Source organism: Cyprinodon variegatus, unplaced genomic scaffold (assembly GCF_000732505.1).
Source record: "Cyprinodon variegatus isolate N-32 unplaced genomic scaffold, C_variegatus-1.0 Scaffold310, whole genome shotgun sequence".
Lineage (NCBI taxonomy): Eukaryota > Metazoa > Chordata > Actinopteri > Cyprinodontiformes > Cyprinodontidae > Cyprinodon > Cyprinodon variegatus.
This window is the reverse complement of record NW_015150763.1, coordinates 875581-896931: the sequence shown is the minus strand read 5'-3', so window position 1 is coordinate 896931 and position 21351 is coordinate 875581. Positions and strand designations below refer to the sequence as shown.

General features: G+C 39.4%; 2 protein-coding genes across 2 annotated transcripts; both read right to left on the bottom strand.

The window, feature by feature from the left end:
• Window positions 1-312: 312 nt before the first annotated feature.
• On the bottom strand, window positions 313-2084 carry cnnm2 (cyclin and CBS domain divalent metal cation transport mediator 2; the record flags this gene model as incomplete). The annotated part of the gene is made up of 1 exon (XM_015384309.1): window positions 313-2084. A coding segment is annotated over exon 1 (1486 nt), but the record flags the coding sequence as incomplete, so codon positions are not given.
• An 8603-nt stretch (window positions 2085-10687) lies between these two features.
• as3mt (arsenite methyltransferase) lies at window positions 10688-17479 on the bottom strand. The gene is made up of 11 exons (XM_015384310.1): window positions 17361-17479; window positions 17096-17132; window positions 15367-15494; window positions 15141-15291; window positions 14569-14705; window positions 14408-14477; window positions 14222-14303; window positions 12566-12697; window positions 11522-11661; window positions 11309-11428; window positions 10688-11220 (listed from the first exon to the last, which is right to left on the bottom strand). Exons 1-11 carry the CDS (start codon window positions 17375-17377, stop codon window positions 11116-11118), a joined length of 1119 nt encoding a protein of 372 aa, XP_015239796.1. The 5' UTR covers window positions 17378-17479; the 3' UTR covers window positions 10688-11115.
• Between the last annotated feature and the right edge of the window lie 3872 nt (window positions 17480-21351).

Below are 21351 nucleotides of genomic sequence, written 5' to 3'. Positions count from 1 at the left end.
ATATATATATATATATTATAGTACATAACAACCTATTCCTGATAAGTACTGACCTAGAAGATCCAGTGGGAAAAACAGAGTAGTATCAAGTATAAAACAAACCTAGAGGAATAAGTTGGGAGAAGAATAGATGGATAAATCAGTGAGATTTAGTGTCTGATCTTAAAAGATATATAAACCAAATAGTAAACAAACCGATCATAGATGAAAAGCAGAGCTGCGTGTGATAAGTGGCTATTGGCCAAAGATAAATCATTGAGAATCTGTTGGATTGTGGCGCTTTTTGCCTTCCATACAGAGCATTTCTCTCACCTTTTTTAAACTCCTCCAGCATCGCATCCAGCTTGGTGTCATTAAACACAAAATGCAGCGGGTGGCTGTAATACTTTGTGATGGTTTTGAGCGGCGTGCAATCATCCGGGTCAACGAAGGCCAGATCCTTGACAAACAGCAGGTCCACTATGTTGGACCTGTCGCCCTCAAACACCGGGATGCGGGTGTAGCCGCTCTTCATGATCTCAGACATGGTGTGGAAGTCCAGGGTGGCGTCCCCGGGGATCATGAAGCAATCTCTCAGCGGCGTCATCACGTCCTCCACGGTTTTGGTCCGGAGCTCCAGCGCGCCCTGGATGATGTTCAGCTCCTCCTTCACCAGGTCGTTGTAAGGGTCCGTAACGCGCAGCATCTCCAGCAGCTTCTCCCGGTTATACACGGTCCCGATCTCCTGTCCGAGCAGGTAATCCAGCAGCTTGCTCACCGGGTAGGACGCCGGGAAGGTGAGCAGCATGAAGAACTTGGTGAGGAAGATGGTGTTCGCTCCCACGGCGAGGCCGTGTCTGGAGCAGATGGCCTGGGGCACGATTTCCCCAAAGATCACGATCCCGATGGTGGACATGACCACGGCGATCAGCCCGGAGCCGGCGATGTCATCCAGGAGGATTGTGAGCGTGGTGTTCACCAGCACGTTCCCGAGCAGCAGCGAGCAGAGCAGGTAGTTCCCCTGGCTCCTCACCGGCTCGATCTTCTTGGCGTAGTTTTTCTCCCTCTCCGTGCCGCAGTTCTGGACGATCTGAAGCTCCATGGGGTCCAGAGCCATGAGCCCGAGGTTCAAGCCGCTGAACATCCCGGAAAGGCAGAGCAGCATGGAGATGAAGATGACCTGGAGCCAGAAAGGCAGGAGGAACTTTTTCTCCTCCACCACTATCACCTTCGTGTCGTCCCCGTCGTGGTAGATCCACGTGCTCTCCGACCACGGGTCGCGCATCCCGGGCACCGCCGACGCGGAGGTGGCGATGCAGAGGTAATACGCTTTACTCCTCTCCGTCTTCCGCAGAGGTTTCACCTCGATTTCAACTATTCCGGATGTTTTCCGATTCAATATGATGTTGGGCAATATAATTATATCCGAAGTCCTAATTCCGCAGGGATGCGAGCCGGATGAGTCCTCCTGGCTCTGGTTATCCCCGGAGGAGCTGTCAAAGCCCCCCACCGCCCGGCTCCGCTCGTGTTCGGTGAACGCGATCTTGGACCAGGTCTCGTTGTTGATATTCTGCCCGTAGACCCTCAGTTTGACCCGGGAGCGCTCGCTCACCCGCAGGTAGCCTTTATCCATGAAGGAAATGTCGTCCGTGTCCTCCAGCCGGAGCCCGATGATGACGGTCTCCTCGGAGCCCTCCTTGCCGCTCGTCGGGGTGACACAGCAGCCGGTGACAGTTAGGAAAATCATCGCCAGAGCTCGGACCCGGCTGCGTGACGCCATTTTTGCAACGTTGGGTCCCGGGGATAACGGATCTGCCATATCGATGAGCGTTTGGGGCGAGCGAGCTCCTGAATGAAAAGGGCTTTGGAAAATCAGAGCCAGTCGGAGTCCGACTTCATCTCCGCTCAGGGCTGCCGTGACTTGTGCATCGGGGACCTGCTCTTTCCCACTGCGTGTCCGACACTGAGGAGCAGCCAGCGCAGGCTTTCAGGCCAACTCGTGCCTCACTCACCCCCCTCCACCACCACCCCCCCTCTCCCATCCAACCTTCAGTCTCCTCCAAGACGGGCGAAGGGAAGGACCAATCAGAGGCGGCGACCGAGCCGGTGGGGGCGGGGCCTCCGCAGCCTCCTTGACAAATGAGATTCCTGAAACAAGTGCAAATTCATCTTGAGACTCTTAGCTGTGACTTTTTAAACTAGGTTTCTTTAAGCATCCTGTATGGAGGACCTACTCTGCCATATTAAAAAAAATAAATAAATACAGAAATAAATAATTAGTTAATTGCCCCAAAAATACAATAAATAAAAAAATGTAGGAAGAAATTAAATTATTCTGTGAGACTTAAATGTATATATTTTTCTTTTAATTTGCTTCTTTATTTATTTGCCTTTGTAATAATTACCTTATTTATTGACCGTTATATGCTTCAAATTTATTTATTACTTATTTTTTAAAGTATTTATTTATGTGCATGCCATAGTATTCTTACTTTTTTTTTTTTTACCCTACGTTATTTATTTCTGCCTGTCGTTTTTACATTTCTGTATGCATTTCTGCCTGATTATGCAAATGAGGAAGGGAATGTTTTAGAGGGTCAACTTCTGCCCATTGGTTGGTTAGCATTTACTGCAAAGATCCAATCTACAGGAGGAGAGTCTGAAGTCAGTGGCTATATACATTTATGTCTCACTTTATAATATAATTTCTATCTACATTTACTTGTTTATTATATTTTGGGGGGGAATTATTTGTATGCTTATTTATTTATTTATTTATTTATTTATTTATTTCTGTATTTATTTTTGAAATATGGCAGAGTAGGTCCTCCATAATCCTGAACACATGGGGACAAAAAGTCAAACTGGGTCATCATAAGATTGTTAAGAGCAAGTTCCTCCTTAAGTTCCTCTATGTGGGCTTACATTATAACACTACAATACAAACAAATAAACACAAAAACTTTATAATTCAAACAAGCATACAAGCAAAACCAACCAACCACAAAAAAAAATCTCAAACTATCTGCAGAAAGTGTTATGAAGGGACTGCATGGAGGTCATGAAAGTTTTTGTTTTTTAGACTTTTTTTATATTCCCCCTGCAATTTTTTTCCCACTAATTGAAAGGTCTTTAAATACACATTAACATGAATTAAACACACTGTAGTGAACAGATCAATGGAGGCAGAAGATGTCTTTTATTCATCAGTGCACACAGGAGCTCTTTCAAACTGGGTACCGTTTCATTAACAACACCTGTCCCATCAATGAGGAATCAGAATCAGAAATACTTTAATAATCCCAGGGAGAAATTACTTTCGTTACATTACTCCATCTGTAATAGAGTGACTATAGGACCAGTTTGATATAACACAATATCATACAATATATATATATATATATATAATTAGGGGGTCCCTGCTCCATCTCGCCATCAGTTTGGGGGTCCTTGGCCTGGAAAACGTTGAAGACCCGTGAATTGGAGAATTAACAAAAAGCATATTTTAAGAAATGGAAATGAGATGGGTTAATTTACATGTCGTGCCAGTAGCTCACACACAGGCAAAAATTCAAGTGTTAACAGATATCAGTAGATGATAGGCTCCACAATTGACCCCTGCCGGTGGAAACTTCACACTGACTCCAGATCCTGGGACCTTAAAACTCCGTCTGAGCTGCTGAGCAACAGTCTAGTACTTTTATTTCCTTAATTCAGGAAAGAGATGATGACTTTATCCCTAATTTGTAAATGATTTAATCCCAGAAATCTGAGATTTGTAGACATGTCTGTGTGTAGTTGCTCTTGAAGCACTGTGTTCTGTTAATCTCACTCAGATACTGGGTGGTTTTTGCTTCCCATTTTCTCTCAAAACTGTTGCTTTCCTGTGCCTTTTCCTACCAACCTTTGAAATGCTGGGAAGCAATGTTTTTTTTTTATGTCAGTGTCAATCATCTCCATTGTTGTGGAGGCCATCACCACTTCCATCTGTTTTCTTTACCTTAAAGATTTGTTATAAACTGTCTTTCACGAACACAAAGCCATAAATCTCTGTGCAACATATATTATATTTAAGTTATAGAGAGTTAGAGACTCATTTTCATCTGAAATTGAACAGTATATTTCTAAAGCTTATTCAGATAGATATCCCTCATGTCGTAAGTATATCACTTAGAATTAAGTCAAGGAACCGTTTGATTTCTTAGGTTTTGTGCTATTTTTTTTATTTTTTTTTTCTTGTTGAAACAAAAGGAAGCAAACATTCTGTTGTACTTTATTACACTAGAATAGCACATTAACTTCTCCTGCAGGTACAGAGGTTTAAGAGAAAGCTTTATCGCTGCTCCTCTCCAATGGAAAAGCCTCCTGTTGCGCATTAGGGAGGCTCCTTCCCTGCTGAATTTTTAAACACGACTCAAAACGTACTTTTATTCGCTGGCTTTTAACACTAGCAGGACTTACTTGTAGTGACCCTGTTTATTTCGCTTAAACAAATTCTTAATATTGTCTCATTTTTTTATGCCATAGTTTATTCTTTTATTGTGTTTTATTATTTATAGCTATGTTCATCACTTTTTCAGATGTAGGTGCTTTAAAACACAAGAACAAATGATGATGATTGAAATTAAATGAAACCTTACATTCACTGGCTAAAGCACATAACATTTAAAATGGTATTAAGCCTACTGATTAGGATAGATGCCATTTGTGTACCTGATGAATTTTCTCTAAATAATGGTTCTAAGATTATTAAGAGATGACTCTTCCCCCGTGATATATTGTTTTACCGATCTGAAACAGAAAGAAAACATCCCAAATGCACAAATAGAATATCCATCTATGTCCTTATTCGTCAGGGTCACAGGAGGCCGGTGCGTATTTCCAGCAGCATATGGGCAAAAGGCAGGGTTCACCCTAAACAGGTCACCAGTCCAACACAGAGACATAAAACCATGCTTACACCCAAGGCCAATTTAGAGACACCAATTTATCTAACAGGCATTTCTTTGGACTGTGGATGGATGCTGGAGTACCCAGAGAGAATCAATGCATGCATTTGGAGAACATGCAAACTCCATGCAGAAAGAACCTAGGCAAGGACTTAAACCCAGAGGAGTCATGCTGCAAGGCAGCAGTGCTACACCTATGTGAAGCCCAGAAAATAAATATTTACTTTTGTGCTTCGATTTGTGATTCGATATCCATGTAAACTATCATTTGTGATTGAATTAAAAGACAATATGATGCAGGAAATCCTTGTCCTAACCTGTTAGACACATTTAGTGTCTTGTCCTAATTTGCACAAAATGAACAAATCAGAAAGAAGCTCAATTATAAAATCAAATAATCGTCCAAAAGTAAGAGCAAACAAATCGCATTCATTGAGATGTCATGGATTGATACTATGTTGCAAAGACGTTTTTTTTTTTATTTTTTTGCACAATCATCTGCAGAAGTCAGCAGATTTTGTGCTGTAGCATCCCCCTGTGGTTGGTCTGAAGCCCTGCTTGCCTGTCTGAAAGGCCGCTTTTAAGAGGTGCACATTGTCAGGCTTTATCAATAATTCAAGAGCAATAAAGACATCAGAAATGTAGAGCACATAAAGATAAATGATCTGTTCTAATGGAGGATATGCAAACATATCTTAGTCAAGATAACTGATGGGAGTTTTTTTTTAAAGGGAAAGATTGCAGTCATCAGATACACACTGACACATATTTGTTGTCTGTTTGCATTGCTAAGTAGCACTATGGATGTCTAATAAAAAAATCACAAGAGTTCAGTTGAGGGACATCCATCAGGCATATGCTGGGACACATTCTGATAACAAGCTAAACATATATCTTATTTTCAATGCAATGAAATTTATTATTGATGGAGGTATCTTTAGGACTCATCAGAAAAAACATGGTTGTGAAAAATGAAAGTGAGTGTATGTGCGCCAAATGACTATAGGAGCTGATAAGATGGCATTCCATTGGCTGAGAAGAGAACATTCCTTCCTGTTCAAGGTTCCCCGGCATGACTCCGGGACAGCTGCTTGACCTTCTTGCCTGTTGATGTGTGCGTATGTGAGTGTGCAGTATGCGTCCCGGTGCACACGTGTGGTTGAGACTGTGTGCACAGCAGGGCTCTCTGGGTGTGTCACACACTTCAGATTGATCCCAGACACATACAGACCTCCAGTGGTTAAAAAAACAAACAAATAAATGGGAGAATTCCTCATGAAGGAATTTAAATATGAATCTGACCTTAGGTCTGATGAAACAAGGCTCACAGGAGCCACCCGGCGGCAGGAAGCTGAAGTCCTTAGCAAAGCTGGAAGGGATGAAGATGTTAGCCACTTCTCCATCCCACTCCGTTGTTTACTTACTGTATTTGTTTAAATTCATGGAGACACAGTGCATTAATAAATACCTTCAGTGATCTTATGTATACAAACCCTGGTATGGTAAACACAGTCACAGTGGAAGCTATCCTTTGGCCTCGTCATATATTTTCTGGTGGATCTTGATGTTTCTTTGAGAGACTGAAAATCTAAAAACACTGTGGCTTAAAACCAACACCTTAATTAAATATTTTCATAACTTTTGTGATCATACGTTGACTTACAAATAGTTCAATTATACCTTTGTCATGGCCCAAGTGGGGCTATATCACTTTCACCAGTACGGAGCAGCTTTGCGGAGCAAATATGCAAACTGCTTTATGGCATATGTCACTTCCCCCTTTCATTACAAAATTGGAAGTCGTCCTGACTCGGGCTGTGTCCGAATGTCTACCTTAACCGCTAACTCCTCACTATATAGTGACCTTTATAGTAAATTCAATTAACTGACTGCTCGGACAGATGATCACTACTTTTCACTCTGCTTCGGTCACCAGACTCCGGCTCTCTGCACAGCGCCTGCACCATCTTTGTTCTTTCTCTTTCCCAAAACAAATCCAATGATGCTAGTCAAGGAGAGCTCTTGCAATGCATTCTGGGATATATCTGCTCATCTAGTGATCATGGATGATCACTACTTCTCAAGGTGCATTGTGGGAAATTTAAAGTACACTACTTTTTCATCCACTAGACATTCCGACACTCATATAAAATGGTGTAATCACTATATAGTACTCTATGGGGGTTAGGGTTAAAATGTGGACACAGCCTGTTTCCCTTAAAGAGGCCGTTGCCGTGTTCGAATTTGATGGCTGTGTCCTCAAATTTTCGAAGGCAGTGAAAATAAGGAGGCCGGAAGAGTTCAGCTATAGATTCATACAGGTCGATCCTTTCCTAGCTGTCACCGTCCCTCAGTCAGCATATGCTATGTTGCCAGGCAACATGACAGTGAATCACAAAGCAGGCAAAGAATGAATGTCAAATTTCTCTATGTTTGCCAATTTAAATTTTGAGGAGCTTCAGCAGCAGCACTGTTGTCGCAGATACCAGATTGTAGTCCCCACGCTGCAGATCTATTGGAATATGTGCTTAAATATCAGCCAAACCCATTTGCAGAGACAGATAAAACCTTTCAATAAACCAAACATTACCTGCAACATATCTGACTCACTCACCCTTAAAGATAACGATTTTCATTACTTTAGGAAGAAATTATTCACATACTTGTATTGCATTAAACTGCGGCAACAATATTCACCATTGTTCAGCGCCATTTACCTTTTTCCTCTGAGCAAGGACCAGACGGTTGCTTAGACTCTCAGTGAATCATGGGATATCCAAGTCACCAGACCAATCCTTCAAATCGGGCAAACAGAAAGCTTCATTTGTTGGCCACATCAGGGGTTGTCTTCCAATCTGAACAGGCCTCTGCACCGCGCTATGATATAATGGGCTGATGGATCGGGCCTTTGGAGGACACAGCTGGCAGATTAGAACACAGCCTGTATATCTGTTCAAATTGTGCAAGGTTGATATTCAGGCAATGCAGCACCTTCCTGCTGGGTTCTATAAGTGTTCTTTACTGTGAAATTACCCAACATAACATTATCTGTTTCGAGGCTCTACACTCGCCAGCACTGTGAGTTGCTGATGAGTGCTGTTGAGGTGGGCAGGGGCAGAGCAGGAACAGGGTACAAATAAAAAATTTTCAGCATAAATAGATTCATTAACTCGTCGCTTTTCATCTTTCACACATCCAATGAAAAAACAAAAAATGTTGTTCGATCCAACTGCAGGTGACCGAGAGATCAGGATTTGACAACACTAGTCTTTACCACGCTGATCCTTAATGGGAAATGCGGTCTTCCTTCAAACTAACAATGCAGATGTTGTCCAATGGAGGGAGTTTTTTTAGTACTGCTTTAAATGTGAAATGGTGCACACCAAACTCGTTTTAGGCATCAGAGCATCTGATTTACATGTTAAGTCAATGGGGGGTGGTGTCACGTCTGAGTATCGGGAGTAGAGCATTCGAGTTTTCTGGTGTCCGAGCGTTTGACACTGGAGTTCAGAAAAGTGAACTTTTGCCGCTGGACGCGGAAGCGTCAACCAATCAGAAAAGCTGATGCAGGAGTCTTTTGGGGGGAGACAGACACTACATGCAAATCTTTGTCGCTTCTGTAGATCTGTCTGCATATGAAGAATAAATGAATATCTAAAGTAAAAAAAAAACAGGGAGAAGGGATTGCTATTAGGCTACAATGAAAACAGTCAGCTATCATCATTATTACTGCACCCTAACATTCTTTTATGAACTATGGTGAAACAGCAAATACCCAAATTAATGAAAAATGTTAAAACCTGCCAGTAAAAATATTTAATTGTATATTCTGGTAAAAGTCTATATTCATTTCCGAACAGCTGAGTGAAATCCCTCACAGGCTGGCTGCTGCAGCTGGGATTCCCAGGGCTGACACCTGCTGGTACGCTGGAGGTCTGAACAAGAACTACATATTTAGTAGGATCATAATCCTGATGAACTGACTGCACAGATAATGCTTCGTGGTCGATTCTCTCGCTTAAACATGCTAAAACAATTTTTCCACCTTATCAAAATAAATAAAGCCAAGCTGCTCTCTAGCTTAAAGCTACAGAACAGAGAAAAAAACCAACCAGAGCACCGAGCATCCAAGCATCTTGACCCATAGTCCAAATTTCTGCGTTTAAACGTTTTTGACGCCCAAAACGCGTTCGGTGTTATTGCGCCATTAGCTACGGTCAATGCTTATTTTTTAAGAACAGTAATAAAAACACTGACCACAATTGACAAAAAGAAGTACTTTTGAAACCAGTCAGCTTTTTTATTTAGGGGCAGCAGAATACCAATAGAAAACAACTTTGTTTTGCATATATTTTTTTGTTCCATTCAATGAGCTGAACTCTGCTGGTCAATTACATAAAATTCATTAATGTTTTGTGAATGGGATGCGATTAGCCTGATTAGTTATCTTCCGTTATTTCTAACTTTCCATAAAATATTCCGGGATTTTTAATAAAACATTTTAAGCCCAGCAAATAATATAACCTGCATTTTAAACTTATTCGTAGCATTTTATTTTTAGGTTTTTATAGTGGTTTGAAAAAAAAAAAAATACTGAAATAATTAAAAGACATAATGTTAAACAGACATTTCTTCTAAACAAAGATTAAAGCTACAGTGTGTAATAATTACAGGGATATACAGTCAGAAATGTAATATATTATACATAACTATGTTATTTATCATCATCTACGAGCTCAGCCTCTTAACTTTAATATTTGCGTTGCCTTAGAATTCGTTATTTATAATTACATAGGAGCGGGTCTTGCAGCCATGGAGGCAGACATCTTTGCGCTAGGGCAGCGCAGAGCCAACAAACTAGCGATTGCGAGATCGCCCATTACAATAACATGCTGCGTGATGATGCTGTTACTCTCCAGTATACTTATTCAGCAACGTCCCTGACGTTTCACAGGTAATGATTCAGTAATTTTCTGTAAAATAATTTTCTGGATATATACCTCGGTTACTTCTCTCCGGCTCCTTTGGAGATCTTCAAGCCTTTCCTCCTCTGCTCTAGTCACCCCGCTGGCACCCCTCCCTCGCCTGGCCCTGGCTGCACGCCCACCCCGGCCTCTCTGCCCTCTTCCTCTCCCTCTTCCTCGCCTTGTAACCCCCGTGCCACAAACAAGACTTGGACTCGGTAAACGGGGAATATATATTCTTCCAGCGAACACAATCTCGCTGTTAAACTAATGACTACAATTACTTCGTCTGTTTATATCACCATGCAAAGCAGCTCACCAAAACGTCACAACGATGTAGAAAAAATAACGGGTATATTTATTATCTTAAGTCTACATGAAATCTATACCCTACACAGACTACTGAAATACTATCTGTAAAATTATCTATGTAAACAAACCTCATCACTTGAGAAGGTAGGTGATGTGGACGTCGTGGAAGACATTTTGTCCCGTAACGCTCGCCGTACTGTTGGGGGGGAGAAGCGGTGGGGGGGAGATGTTCATGTTGCTGCGGTCTGCAGTCTGGACGTTAGATGTCGCTGAAAATTACACACTGTAGCTTTAAACGATAAAGGAAATGATCATAAGTTTCATTTTGCAAATCTCATAACCTGAATTGTTAAAGAAACTTTAATCATTCTAAACTAAGGATGTGATTGACTGAGAGCCTATCGAGTAAAATGAATCGATAAAGTGCGTACAAAACATCTCCTAGTGCTTTATAAAAGATTGCAATTTATTTCCTCTTTTCCAGTCATCTTCTTAATTTTAGGAAAGCTACAAAAGCATAGAAATCTAAGATTCCCTTTTTGTTGTCATCTTCTGTCGATGTAAAGCCACAATTGGAACAGAAACAGTTTGAAATGTTCACGTTTCTCATATAAGAGCATTTTGTTAGCATATTTAGAACAATTTACTTTCATTACGCTAAGGTTTGGAAAGAGTAAGGAAATGCCTGTTATGATCCTTCAGTTGGTTTAAACTGTACCTCATTCATCCACATTATCTTACCTTAATCATTATACATTAAAATAGAGAAAATCTAAATGTGCAGGGAATAAGCACAAGTAATAACACATCATCTGGAAAATGATTTACAACAGGATAATTACATAGGTCTAAGCTGCAAATTATTCTTGCACAACATGCTGCTGTATCTCTCTGGGCTTCCCCTGTGATGTTTAGCAGCAACCAGCAGATTTTGTGCTGCAGCATCCCCCTGCGGCTGGTTTGGGCCCTTTGCTGGCCAACTGAGAGGCCAGCTCAAAAGGATCCACCACGTCAGCCTGCATCAATAGTTCAAGAACAACAACAGGGACATCAGGAGAGCACAACGCAGTCGTAACAATCTGAAGTATGGAGTAGGACACTGACCTTAGGTTTATTACAAGGCTCACAGGAGCCCCCTGGTGGCTGGAAAGTGAAGTCTTCTGCAAAGCGGGAGTGTGTCAGGATGCTGGCTGCTTCTCCATCCACCTCCACCGCTTCATTGGCCTGTTTAAAAATGTAAATGTTTATAATAATTTAAACAGACAACATAAGTGGAAAGCTATTCTTTGTCCTTCATTATGCCACAGATGGACACACCTTAAAGGTGTAGTGACAGTCAAACTGGAAGACATCCTCCGCCCCAGTAATGCCTCCATTATACATGACCTTACAGCTCTTGGTGTTGCCTCTAGGGACTTTAAAGAGACGGTATGTGGCAGAAACAAACTTGAAGTCTCCTGTAATGACACATGTATGAATTATCGGTTGGTTACGAATCATTAAATGAGATTCAGTTTGAAAGCATAGATACTGGGAGAGTTTTTGCAATACTCTCCTATTTGAAATTGTGAGTCTTTTTTAAGTTTTCAAATTTAAGGCTCATTGTCTGTAAGCCAGCCTACCAAAATTACTCCAAAAGCACACTGACAATACATCCATGAGGTCCAAAGAGAAAAAAAAATCTTCAGGTGAAAACAGGGTTTAAAAACTAATAAATGTCATTGCCTTCTTATCAGCCCCCAAAATGAACACATGTGCAAACACACCAGGCGTTTTTGGCAAGGTATGATCGGTCGCTTCATTCTGGACAATATTTATGATAAATTTGAACTTTATTTTAAAGATGTTTTATTTGGAATCACAAAATATAAAAAAGAACCTTCTGAACATTTCTTCTTATGTAATCTTCTGTTACTGTTGGCCAAGTTTTATATCCACAAATATAAAATTATTGTGACTAAACCCTCCTGTATTTCTTTTTTAAAGGAAGCAACTACTTATTTTTCCACATTATCCTCCTCCAATTACAAAAAGGCTGCTAAAACTATAACTTTTTGCTCTAAATTTAAAGTATTTATATAATCCCTTTATCTGCTTTTATTTATTATTACTATTTGTACTTTTATTTAATTACTTTTTATTTTTTTATTTATTTTTTAATTATTTTGCTCAAACCCCTGGTGATTGTTCATTGCAAATTGTTTCTTTTTCTGTATTGTTAAACGTTTTCTAATAAAGTTTATTAATAATAATAATAATGAACACATGTGCAGCAATTTCAGTTCAGTGTATTTTATATTAGCGCAGTAGTAAAGTAAATAAGATACACAAACAATAAATAAGGGAAAAATGAAATGAAACCTAGTAAGTCCTGCAGTTCTTTATCGTCAATGGTAGGAATGCTGGCCGTAACCAGCCGCGGCTGACTGAAGCCCACTTGCTCAGCCAGCTGCAGCAGATCCTTCCACCACAGGGCTCCGCCCAGACATTCACCTGCAAGGGGAAAACATCTTCTATGAAGGGTTCATGTCTCAGCAACATTCATTTAGATCCAGCCATACACAGAGTGTGATAAACTTCTAGTGATCTTAGGTGACACCATCAGAAAGAAATACACTGAAACTACGCAAATCCATCTTAAAGGGGACAAGTTATTTTGGTGTAGCCTCCTTAAAAGTTAATGAGGCACAGCCTGCACACCCTGCAGAGTTTTCCACTTCACCCTTTTAGGAGATTTTTGTAGTTTGATAGCAGAGATATGATTATCTAGAAGAGCAGCTTGTTAAACTTGCGCTGCTACCTTGACTGTCGCGGGATCTGAGTTTTCAATCTCTTAAAAAATTCATCTAAAAAAACTCTGCTAATACGTCCATCTTGTAACCAACGACTCGGACCTTTGTCTTCTTCTTTAACTATTTGAGCCGATGTAACAAGTATATTTCTCCACTGTGAGATCAATAAAGTTAATCAATCAATCAATACCAGCATGGATTTTGGGGGTTGGACATATAGGAATAATGACAGTCAGAGGGTCCTTGCTGGGGCGTTACAAACATGTCTACTCTGGAGGACTCGCCTGTCGATACTGCATTTGACTCAGTTTTAGCTAGAATAGAGCAGAGAGAATATTGCTAGAATGGAGCAAAGAGAAACTAATTCTACAAAAACTGTTGCACGATCACACGATGACTTCTCTGTAAACATCAGGCAAATGGTCCACATTTAAGTAAACACGCCCCACCTATCATTCCTGGCGCACATCTGGAACGTCAGGATTCCCTGCTGCTATCGGCTGAAAGCGTATTATGGAGGGCGGGTACTAGCTGGCACGTCACCCAATCGGCTCGAAGCATTGTACTAAATGTCCCTCCTTTTTCACGGACAGACTGAACGGCAGCCATCCCAGACTGATAACGTAGCGCTTAACTCAGTTCTACACATATCAATCTGGCTACTGCCAGGTTAGAAGCTGCTGGATGCTGTAATGAAATGTTTGGGTTAGAATCCTCAACAACCCAACATTATGACTTATTATCATAGATTTGGCATCTTTGAGCTTAGACTATAAAATCTGTACAAAGTCTGCATAGTGTCTGATTAACAGCAGTCTAAGGTTTTGGAGTCTTCTTTTTTTTTTTTTTTTTTTTTTTTTTTCTTACTGTAATACAATTGCTTCTTAAATACATAAATTATGCATCATTTGTTCAACATTCTTCACAGCTATAAAATATTCTGTAAACAAATGCATTTATAGTTCAATCAGATTTAGCTTTAAAGTAATCTTTTAAAGGTTATTCTTTAATCCCAAACGTAGAAGTCATCTTTTCAGATTACTAAAAATGTTAACTTTCCTCAGTGTATTTTTAGCACATAATTCAACCTATGAAAAGGTTTGATGTGTTTGTTTTAAATTAAACACATTTTTTACCCAAAATAATCTTTTCTACATAAAATCAGGAGTTCTTAGTAAAGAGAAATAGTTTTATTTTGTGGCAGCAGAATAAAAAAGTGACCAACCCCACAGCACTTTGTGGCTTTTTATTTCCTCTGTCAGCCTTCCATTGCAGTAGATGTCGCTGAAGTACACCTCACCGCCATCCTGAGCAAACAAGAAAAGCAAGGTTTGTAGAAAACATTACAGCTACTAAAGCCTAAATCTATACCTTTAAAAAAATATATATTGTTTTCCTTTAAGTTGCTTACCTTAAGCACACTGTAAGCTTCTTCCAGGACCTTCTTCTTGTCTGGGGAGAGGTTCACCACGCAGTTTGAACTGCGCAACATAAAATATATTATTTTTTTATTTGTCGAAAACAGCAGGTATAAAAGAGTAAAACCAATGCAGCAAAACGATGGTGTCTTACATGATGATATCAAACGAATTCTTTTCCAGACCTGCCTCCACCAAAGCCTCAATGTAGCCCTGGACAAAGCGGACATTTGGCTCCTTATAGCCAAACTCTTTCATGTGATAATCCATATATTTTCTTGCCAATTCAAGCTGTAACAGAGGAGAAATATCAAGGTTTTTGGGATAAAGTCCGAACATTTAATCTGAACATTTCTAATGAACGATCATTTGGATTTAAACATTTTTGTTATGCTTAAAAATACCAATATTTCTATTTCCATTATGAATCAGTTCACAAACAGCTTTAATTACTGAAAGGTATTATATTACAGTTGAAAGAAATTATTTTTTTTCTTTGAGTTAAACAGGAAAACAAAAATATTTTCTTTATATCTTTATGTTTTATTTTCCAGCTGCTCTTAATCTTTATATTTGTTCAAACATAAATTTAATGATTTCCTTTAAACAACTTGAGATTATTTGCCCGTTAAACTAATTTAACTTCCATGTTGTGTTCCATGTTGGTTGTTTTACCAACAGGTTTTCTCCTTATAGCAGTATTATTGTAACGCTGATGCTCAGTACCTGGGCCTCAGTCATATCAATGCCGGTGACGTGGCCTTTCTCCCCAACAAGCGAACTCAACATGTAGCAGTCCCTTCCACTTCCAGAACCCAGGTCCAGTATCCTGCAGCCTTCCAAGCACTCTGGCACCACCAGACCACATCCATAGTACCTGGTTCATGGAAACATAAAGCTCAAAGCCCATTTTCAGCACAAAGGGGGGTAAAAAAAAGAAAGTTCTTATTACCTTGCAGTTACCTCAGGGTGAACCTTCTTCAGGGCGTCACGAATAAACGCTGGGAGAGGCTGAGCCGGAGCTATGCAGGCTCCCGTCTTCAGGTCCGCAGTCTTCTGGAGCCGCTTTCCATAATAATCCTGAACCATCAGAATAAAGCTCAAATGCTGCAGACAGTCATCTAACCTCCATCCAGACTATTCCTGACTGGGCTGGAAGACTGTTTATGTTAGAAACCTTTGCCATGACAGCAACTGCTGCAGTAAAGCAATTTGTTCTGGAACCAAATCTGTAAATAACTAATCAGGAATTTAGTACTAAAAAGAAAAACCAGTGACCTGCAGAGCAGGGAAAACAGTTTGACACCTCATGGATATTTTGTTTTAACTTTTCAATTAAAGCCCGATAACAGACCTGGTATGATTTTAGGTGTGGAAGCTACTAAGTAAAGCGGTTTCGTCCCTTTATGATTGTTGACATTTCATTAGTGAATAAATAATGGGAGAAAATTGCAAGTCAGGATTACTTGCTACTATCAGTTATTTAATTATAAAATGGTCCAAAAACCTTTGGACTTTTATGACAGACAGTTCTGTCCTGAGCACAACTTTACAAACAAAGTGCTGTGTAATTAAAGAACATCTGCATGCTAACAATGACTCAGCATTTATTACATCCCCTGGAAAGGACAGCGCTTTGTACAAACGCGTTTACATAACCTTTCCTATGTTTTGTGCCCTGAATGAAATGTGTAACTAATTAAATATGTAACTTGGATTCCTTTCAAATGTTTTAATTTTTCTTTAACAAAAACACATCACAATGAGAGCCCTCACAAACAGATTTTTTTTTTCTGATATAGAACCTGTTGTTTCTGTTCTGTGGCACAATAACTGATTAGCTGGTATTAGCAAACATCATGGCTTGTTTATTACAACTATGTTTCTGTTATTCCTGTTAAATCTTCTTGAAATTGATGCTGTGTTCTTGCGTGTTGGGCAAACATTTGGCTGCAGCCATGAGGAGCAGCTCGCTTTCGATGAAGGAGGATTCTGATCATATTGTCAGAGGAAGAACAACGGACAGAATCAAAAGAAGGGTGGCCATTTGCTCAACGCAAGCAGTGTTTAAACATTTTGTTTCCAGTAAAATAATCACGCATAAAGTACTTTGAACTTTTTCCCCCGTTGACTAAATTAATAGAAGAATAAAAAGGTAACAGAGGCTCTGGTTACGAATTAGGGGAAATTGATTCTACTGATTTCTTTCAGTTAAAAGGAAGGAAAAATTGCAATATAATTTACCGTTAACCAATAATTAATCATAAGTTGATTATTGGTTTACATGCCTACTTTCGATTTAAACAATACAGTTCATTAATGCCGATATCGATACTAATTGTGTTTGCATACCATGACGTCAACTGTCTGAGTTTGTGACACATAAACAAGAAAATCCTTTTTTTTGTTTGTTTGTTTGTTTTTTGTTTCTTGTTGTTGTGTTTAAATCTCTTCCGTTATTTATTTAAGTTAAAGTATGTTATATCTTAATTCTAATTGTACTCCATCACTACACACTTATTTTGGAGATACTGTTTTATATATTATGACATTTTTTGTCAATGTTTTGTAATTTGCAACTTTTCAATAAAGTTTTGAAGAAAAAAAACAAAACAAAAAAAACAAGAAAATCCAAACAGTTTCCAAGTGGAAAAAGGACAGGAGGGAATGTGTCAGCCTACCTTAACATCCACGTGAACGCTGCTGTCAGAGAAAGCACTGCAAAAAATAAAGAAGTGGAAAATAAACTTTAAATGCCAAGGTTCAAATCTCGACGTTACCGTTTCAAAGATGACTTAAAAGGATAAGAAAAGACAAATAACCTTTTAAAGGTGGAGAACATAATAAAGTGTGAAATCACAAACCTGAGAGCAACCTGAACACGCGCAGCCAAAGTAAAACGTCACTTCAAAACATTAGGTCACAGATAGATGAAATACTTCTTACCTGTTGTTCTGAGCCATGGTTAGAGCTGGATTATATAGTTTAAAGTAACTGTTGAACGTGTGTGTGTGAAATGGCAGCACCGCAGGAGAACAAACACTTTTCACTTCCTGCTAAGGCTGCGCCCCCTGCTGGCCCCTGGAGGCACAGCTCGGTGAATTAAATAAAAAAGACAGACATAGTTTTACTGCTCATTTTAGACTTTTACATATCTTAGAAGCTATCTGAAAATCAGAAAGTAATCAGTACTCGTTTTCTTATTATTTTAGATGTGTGTGTTTATGTATTTCCAACGAATCATACCAGTAATCACCAAGAAAGACTCTTGATTCCTTTCCAAATTAAGTTCCAAAGGTCAATGTATCCTAGAGAATCTTCTAACTTTATGATCTTTTCATCTTTTAATTCATAAAGATTTATAATTACACGACCAGATTACAAAGATCAAGACTAGTATTAGTATAGTTTGGCCTTGAGCTGTAAACAAGAGAGCAGTTTTAGTGAATAGATGTTTGCCCTGATCTTTATTGATTTCCACCAATACCTTACTGGTGCATATTGTCACACTGGAGCTCTGTGCTCCTTTTTTCTTTTTTTTCTTTTCCAGCATTTTACGGTCATTGCACTGTCACACGTACAGAGCAATTAAATTAACTCTGCATTTAACCCATCCCCTTGGGGAGCAGTGGGCTGCCATTGCATCGGGGAGCAGTGTGGGGTTAAGGGTCTTGCTCAGGGACCCAGAGTTGCAGTCTGTGGGAGTCACTCTCAAACACAGAAGCTCAGGATTCCAGGCTCTATGCCGTAACCACTAGGCCACCACCCCTGCACTCTGTCCAGACTTTTGAATCTAGCTTTGTTTATGAAATGCAAATGATGCTTTTATGTTAAATAAAAAGGCATTTGGACTACAGAGCACCATTCCAGCTATTTTCTTCTCTGTCAAAGGAAGAGAATTCTGTCATTGTGTCTGGGTTAGGAGCGGCTTAACACAAGGTCATGGTTGTAGCTCTGGCACTTGAGTCGTGTGTGTTGTGGCTCATTAAAATCCAACTCCAGCTGCTGTCCACACAGTGTGAGTGTCTCCCAAATGTTTTGATAAGCTTTGTGTCACAATCCTTCCTTCAAAGCTCCAGTTTTCACCCTGGCTTCTGCATCTTTATCTATCAAACCTTCTTCAACTCAACCAACGGCCTCCTTTGCTGGCCTGATCCTAGATCCTTGTTTCCCCAAACAAAGCGACCCTCTGCTCTCCAGTTTGGACCCACAGAAACTGGTTTTATTGAATATGGGTCAGAAAGCCCTTTACCACAGCTGCACAAAAGTGATTAACCACAGACATCTTCAGAACCAGCAGATCTGCATCTGCACAGAGGAACTTGAGGGAAAAGCACCCAATTGGAGGTCTTTATACAAAGCTCTGATTAAAAAAATGAACTGGCGATCTCCACTGGAGGATTTTACACGGCGCCACAAACTTGTTTTTATCAGTTATTAATCAGGGTGTTTTAAATGAGTCTGTCTGAAAATATGTTCCACATTTTTATGGAACGCACAAGACTAAAGACAATTTTATCCTTTTAATTTGTGTTTTTAGTCTTTTTGGGACGGTTTTTACAAATTCCCATTTGTTGGAGGAGTTTGCCAAAGCAAGAGGAACAAGCCTTTACATTTTTTAAGCAGTAAAGCAAAGATGGCCATTTACTTGTGCCACAGAGACAGACTGGAATAAACTAAATCTGGAACTAAATATGACCTATGAAACTATACAAACATTTCTGTTTTAAAACCCCTTTTTAACTGTGCTATGTAACATTAACCCTCTCCAGGCAGATGTTGCAGATTTGCAACAGCTAATGCCACTTAGCTAATTACGCCACATCCATATTTTAAGAGCTTTTGTTACTCAGAAGTACAATAGAAGGACTTAGTTGTGCATTTGCAACAAACAGTTTCTCTCCGGCTCACCAGATAGCACTGCTGACTCACTTTCAACATGGCGCAGTCCTTGGTGTCACTGAAACAGATTTTCTAAGCACCAATTGCATGTAAGTATCACTACCAATTTCCATTATATTGAAATCAATACTACATAAGATCAATCCTGAATGTGTATAGATATGACACATGCCAATTAGTAGATTTTATCTCCTCTGGGTTTTTCACCAGTGGCATCTCGATTTCAATGTTATGGATTCGCAACGTGTGCCCAAACAGGTACCAATGGATGCAACATGCTTTATCTACTAGTTTTCCTATATTTTTAGCAACAGTTTAACAGAAACGGCCTTCTCAAGAGGTTTTGAGATGTCGGTGGAGAAAAAGTTGTCTCTAATTTTGTGAGAGAATTTTTTTTTTTCGAATTTTGTTTTGTTAATTTTTTGTTTGTGACATTCAAATAAAGTTAACGTTCATATCAGATTCTGTCTTCAGTGTTAATTTACCACTCCGGGCCACTGTTGCAAATCTGCACAATCCCAGAATTCATTGCATGTGAAGGTCTCTCTGAAAAAAAGTCAGAATTTTATATTACTACCCCATATGATCATTTTCTCCAAATATGAGATTTTTCCTGCAACTACAACTTAATTTGAGCCTGAGAGTGTTAACACTCTCCAATAAACCAAGGCTGTGTTTAAATCCATGGGATGCGTCCTCCGAAGGTCGATTGTCATAGTGCGGTGGAGAGGTCTGGTCGTTATGCTCGTTATGTGACCTTAAAATGCGTCCTTCTTTTTGCCCAATTTGAAGGACGGGTCTGGTGTATCCTATCTATCCTTACATATCCCAGGATTCATTGCAAGACCAAGCAAGCCAGCTGCTCCGTCCTCAGAGGAAAAAGGGAAATGGCGCTGAATAGTGGTGAATATTGGAAGTTCAGTTTAATATAATGCAAGTATGTAAATAGTTCTGTCTGAAATTAATGAAAATAGTTGTTTTAATGGTTAATCAGTCAGATATGTGGCATTAATGATGATAATGGTAATGATGTTTGATTTATCTAAAGGTTTTTATCTGTTACTGTGTAAATGGGTTTGGCTGTAATTTAATGACAGATTCTAATATATCTGCAGTGTGGGGACTATAAATCTGATAGGAATTTTATATTTTAATTGCTGTTTTGCACAATTTGCTTGACTAAGTATTTTTTGTTGTTGAAAATAAGAGATTTTGCAGATAGTGTTCGTGCACTGATTAAAAACTGTTAAGCGAAACAGAAACTTAACATACTTTTTAATGAAAAAATAATTATAAGAAATATAATAGTACATTTTAAAATGATAGCACAAAAATACAGAACAGTAATCTGCTAATATAAACAAATTAAAATCAACAAACCGATTTGTTGATCTTTTAAGGTAAAGTTGCAGTGAGTAATGTGTCAGTCTCAATTTAAAGGAGCCACCATGTCTACATAGCTCAGGTTAAACGGCAGGATCATAGTAACTAAATGCTGACTCACCTGATTTAATTCTTATCAGGTGAATGCTTAAAGAGGTTTCTAACGACCCAAGGGTCCAACAGCATTCAGTACTTCAGAGAAAACCAGGTTCAAAAGTATCCTCCTTTAACAGGGGGCCAGTGTAGTGACTGAAATCTATTTACAGTGTCGGTCTGGCTAAATGAGTTAAACAAAGATCATTAAAGACATCTTACATATCCCTGCAGGTTGTAAGATACTTCATATTGTTACGTCCACCAGGCTTGTTTGGTGGGGGTAAATTAAAGGAGACCACACAAGGATTTTCTTTAAAGTGAAAATTGAATTTATTAAATCATACTAAAGAAACAATACCTAAAAAGGGATAAATAAAATGGGTAATAGGAAATAGCTTAATTCAAAACCAATATCTAAAGAGAAATAAGTAAATGCAAACAAACCTAACAAAACCCAACCATAGGACAGGATACAAACCGAACCAAGCCAACGGGGTTCTGAGGAGGTAAGAGAGGGAAGCCTCCTCTCTGCTGCTTGTATGACAGCTTTTAAAGT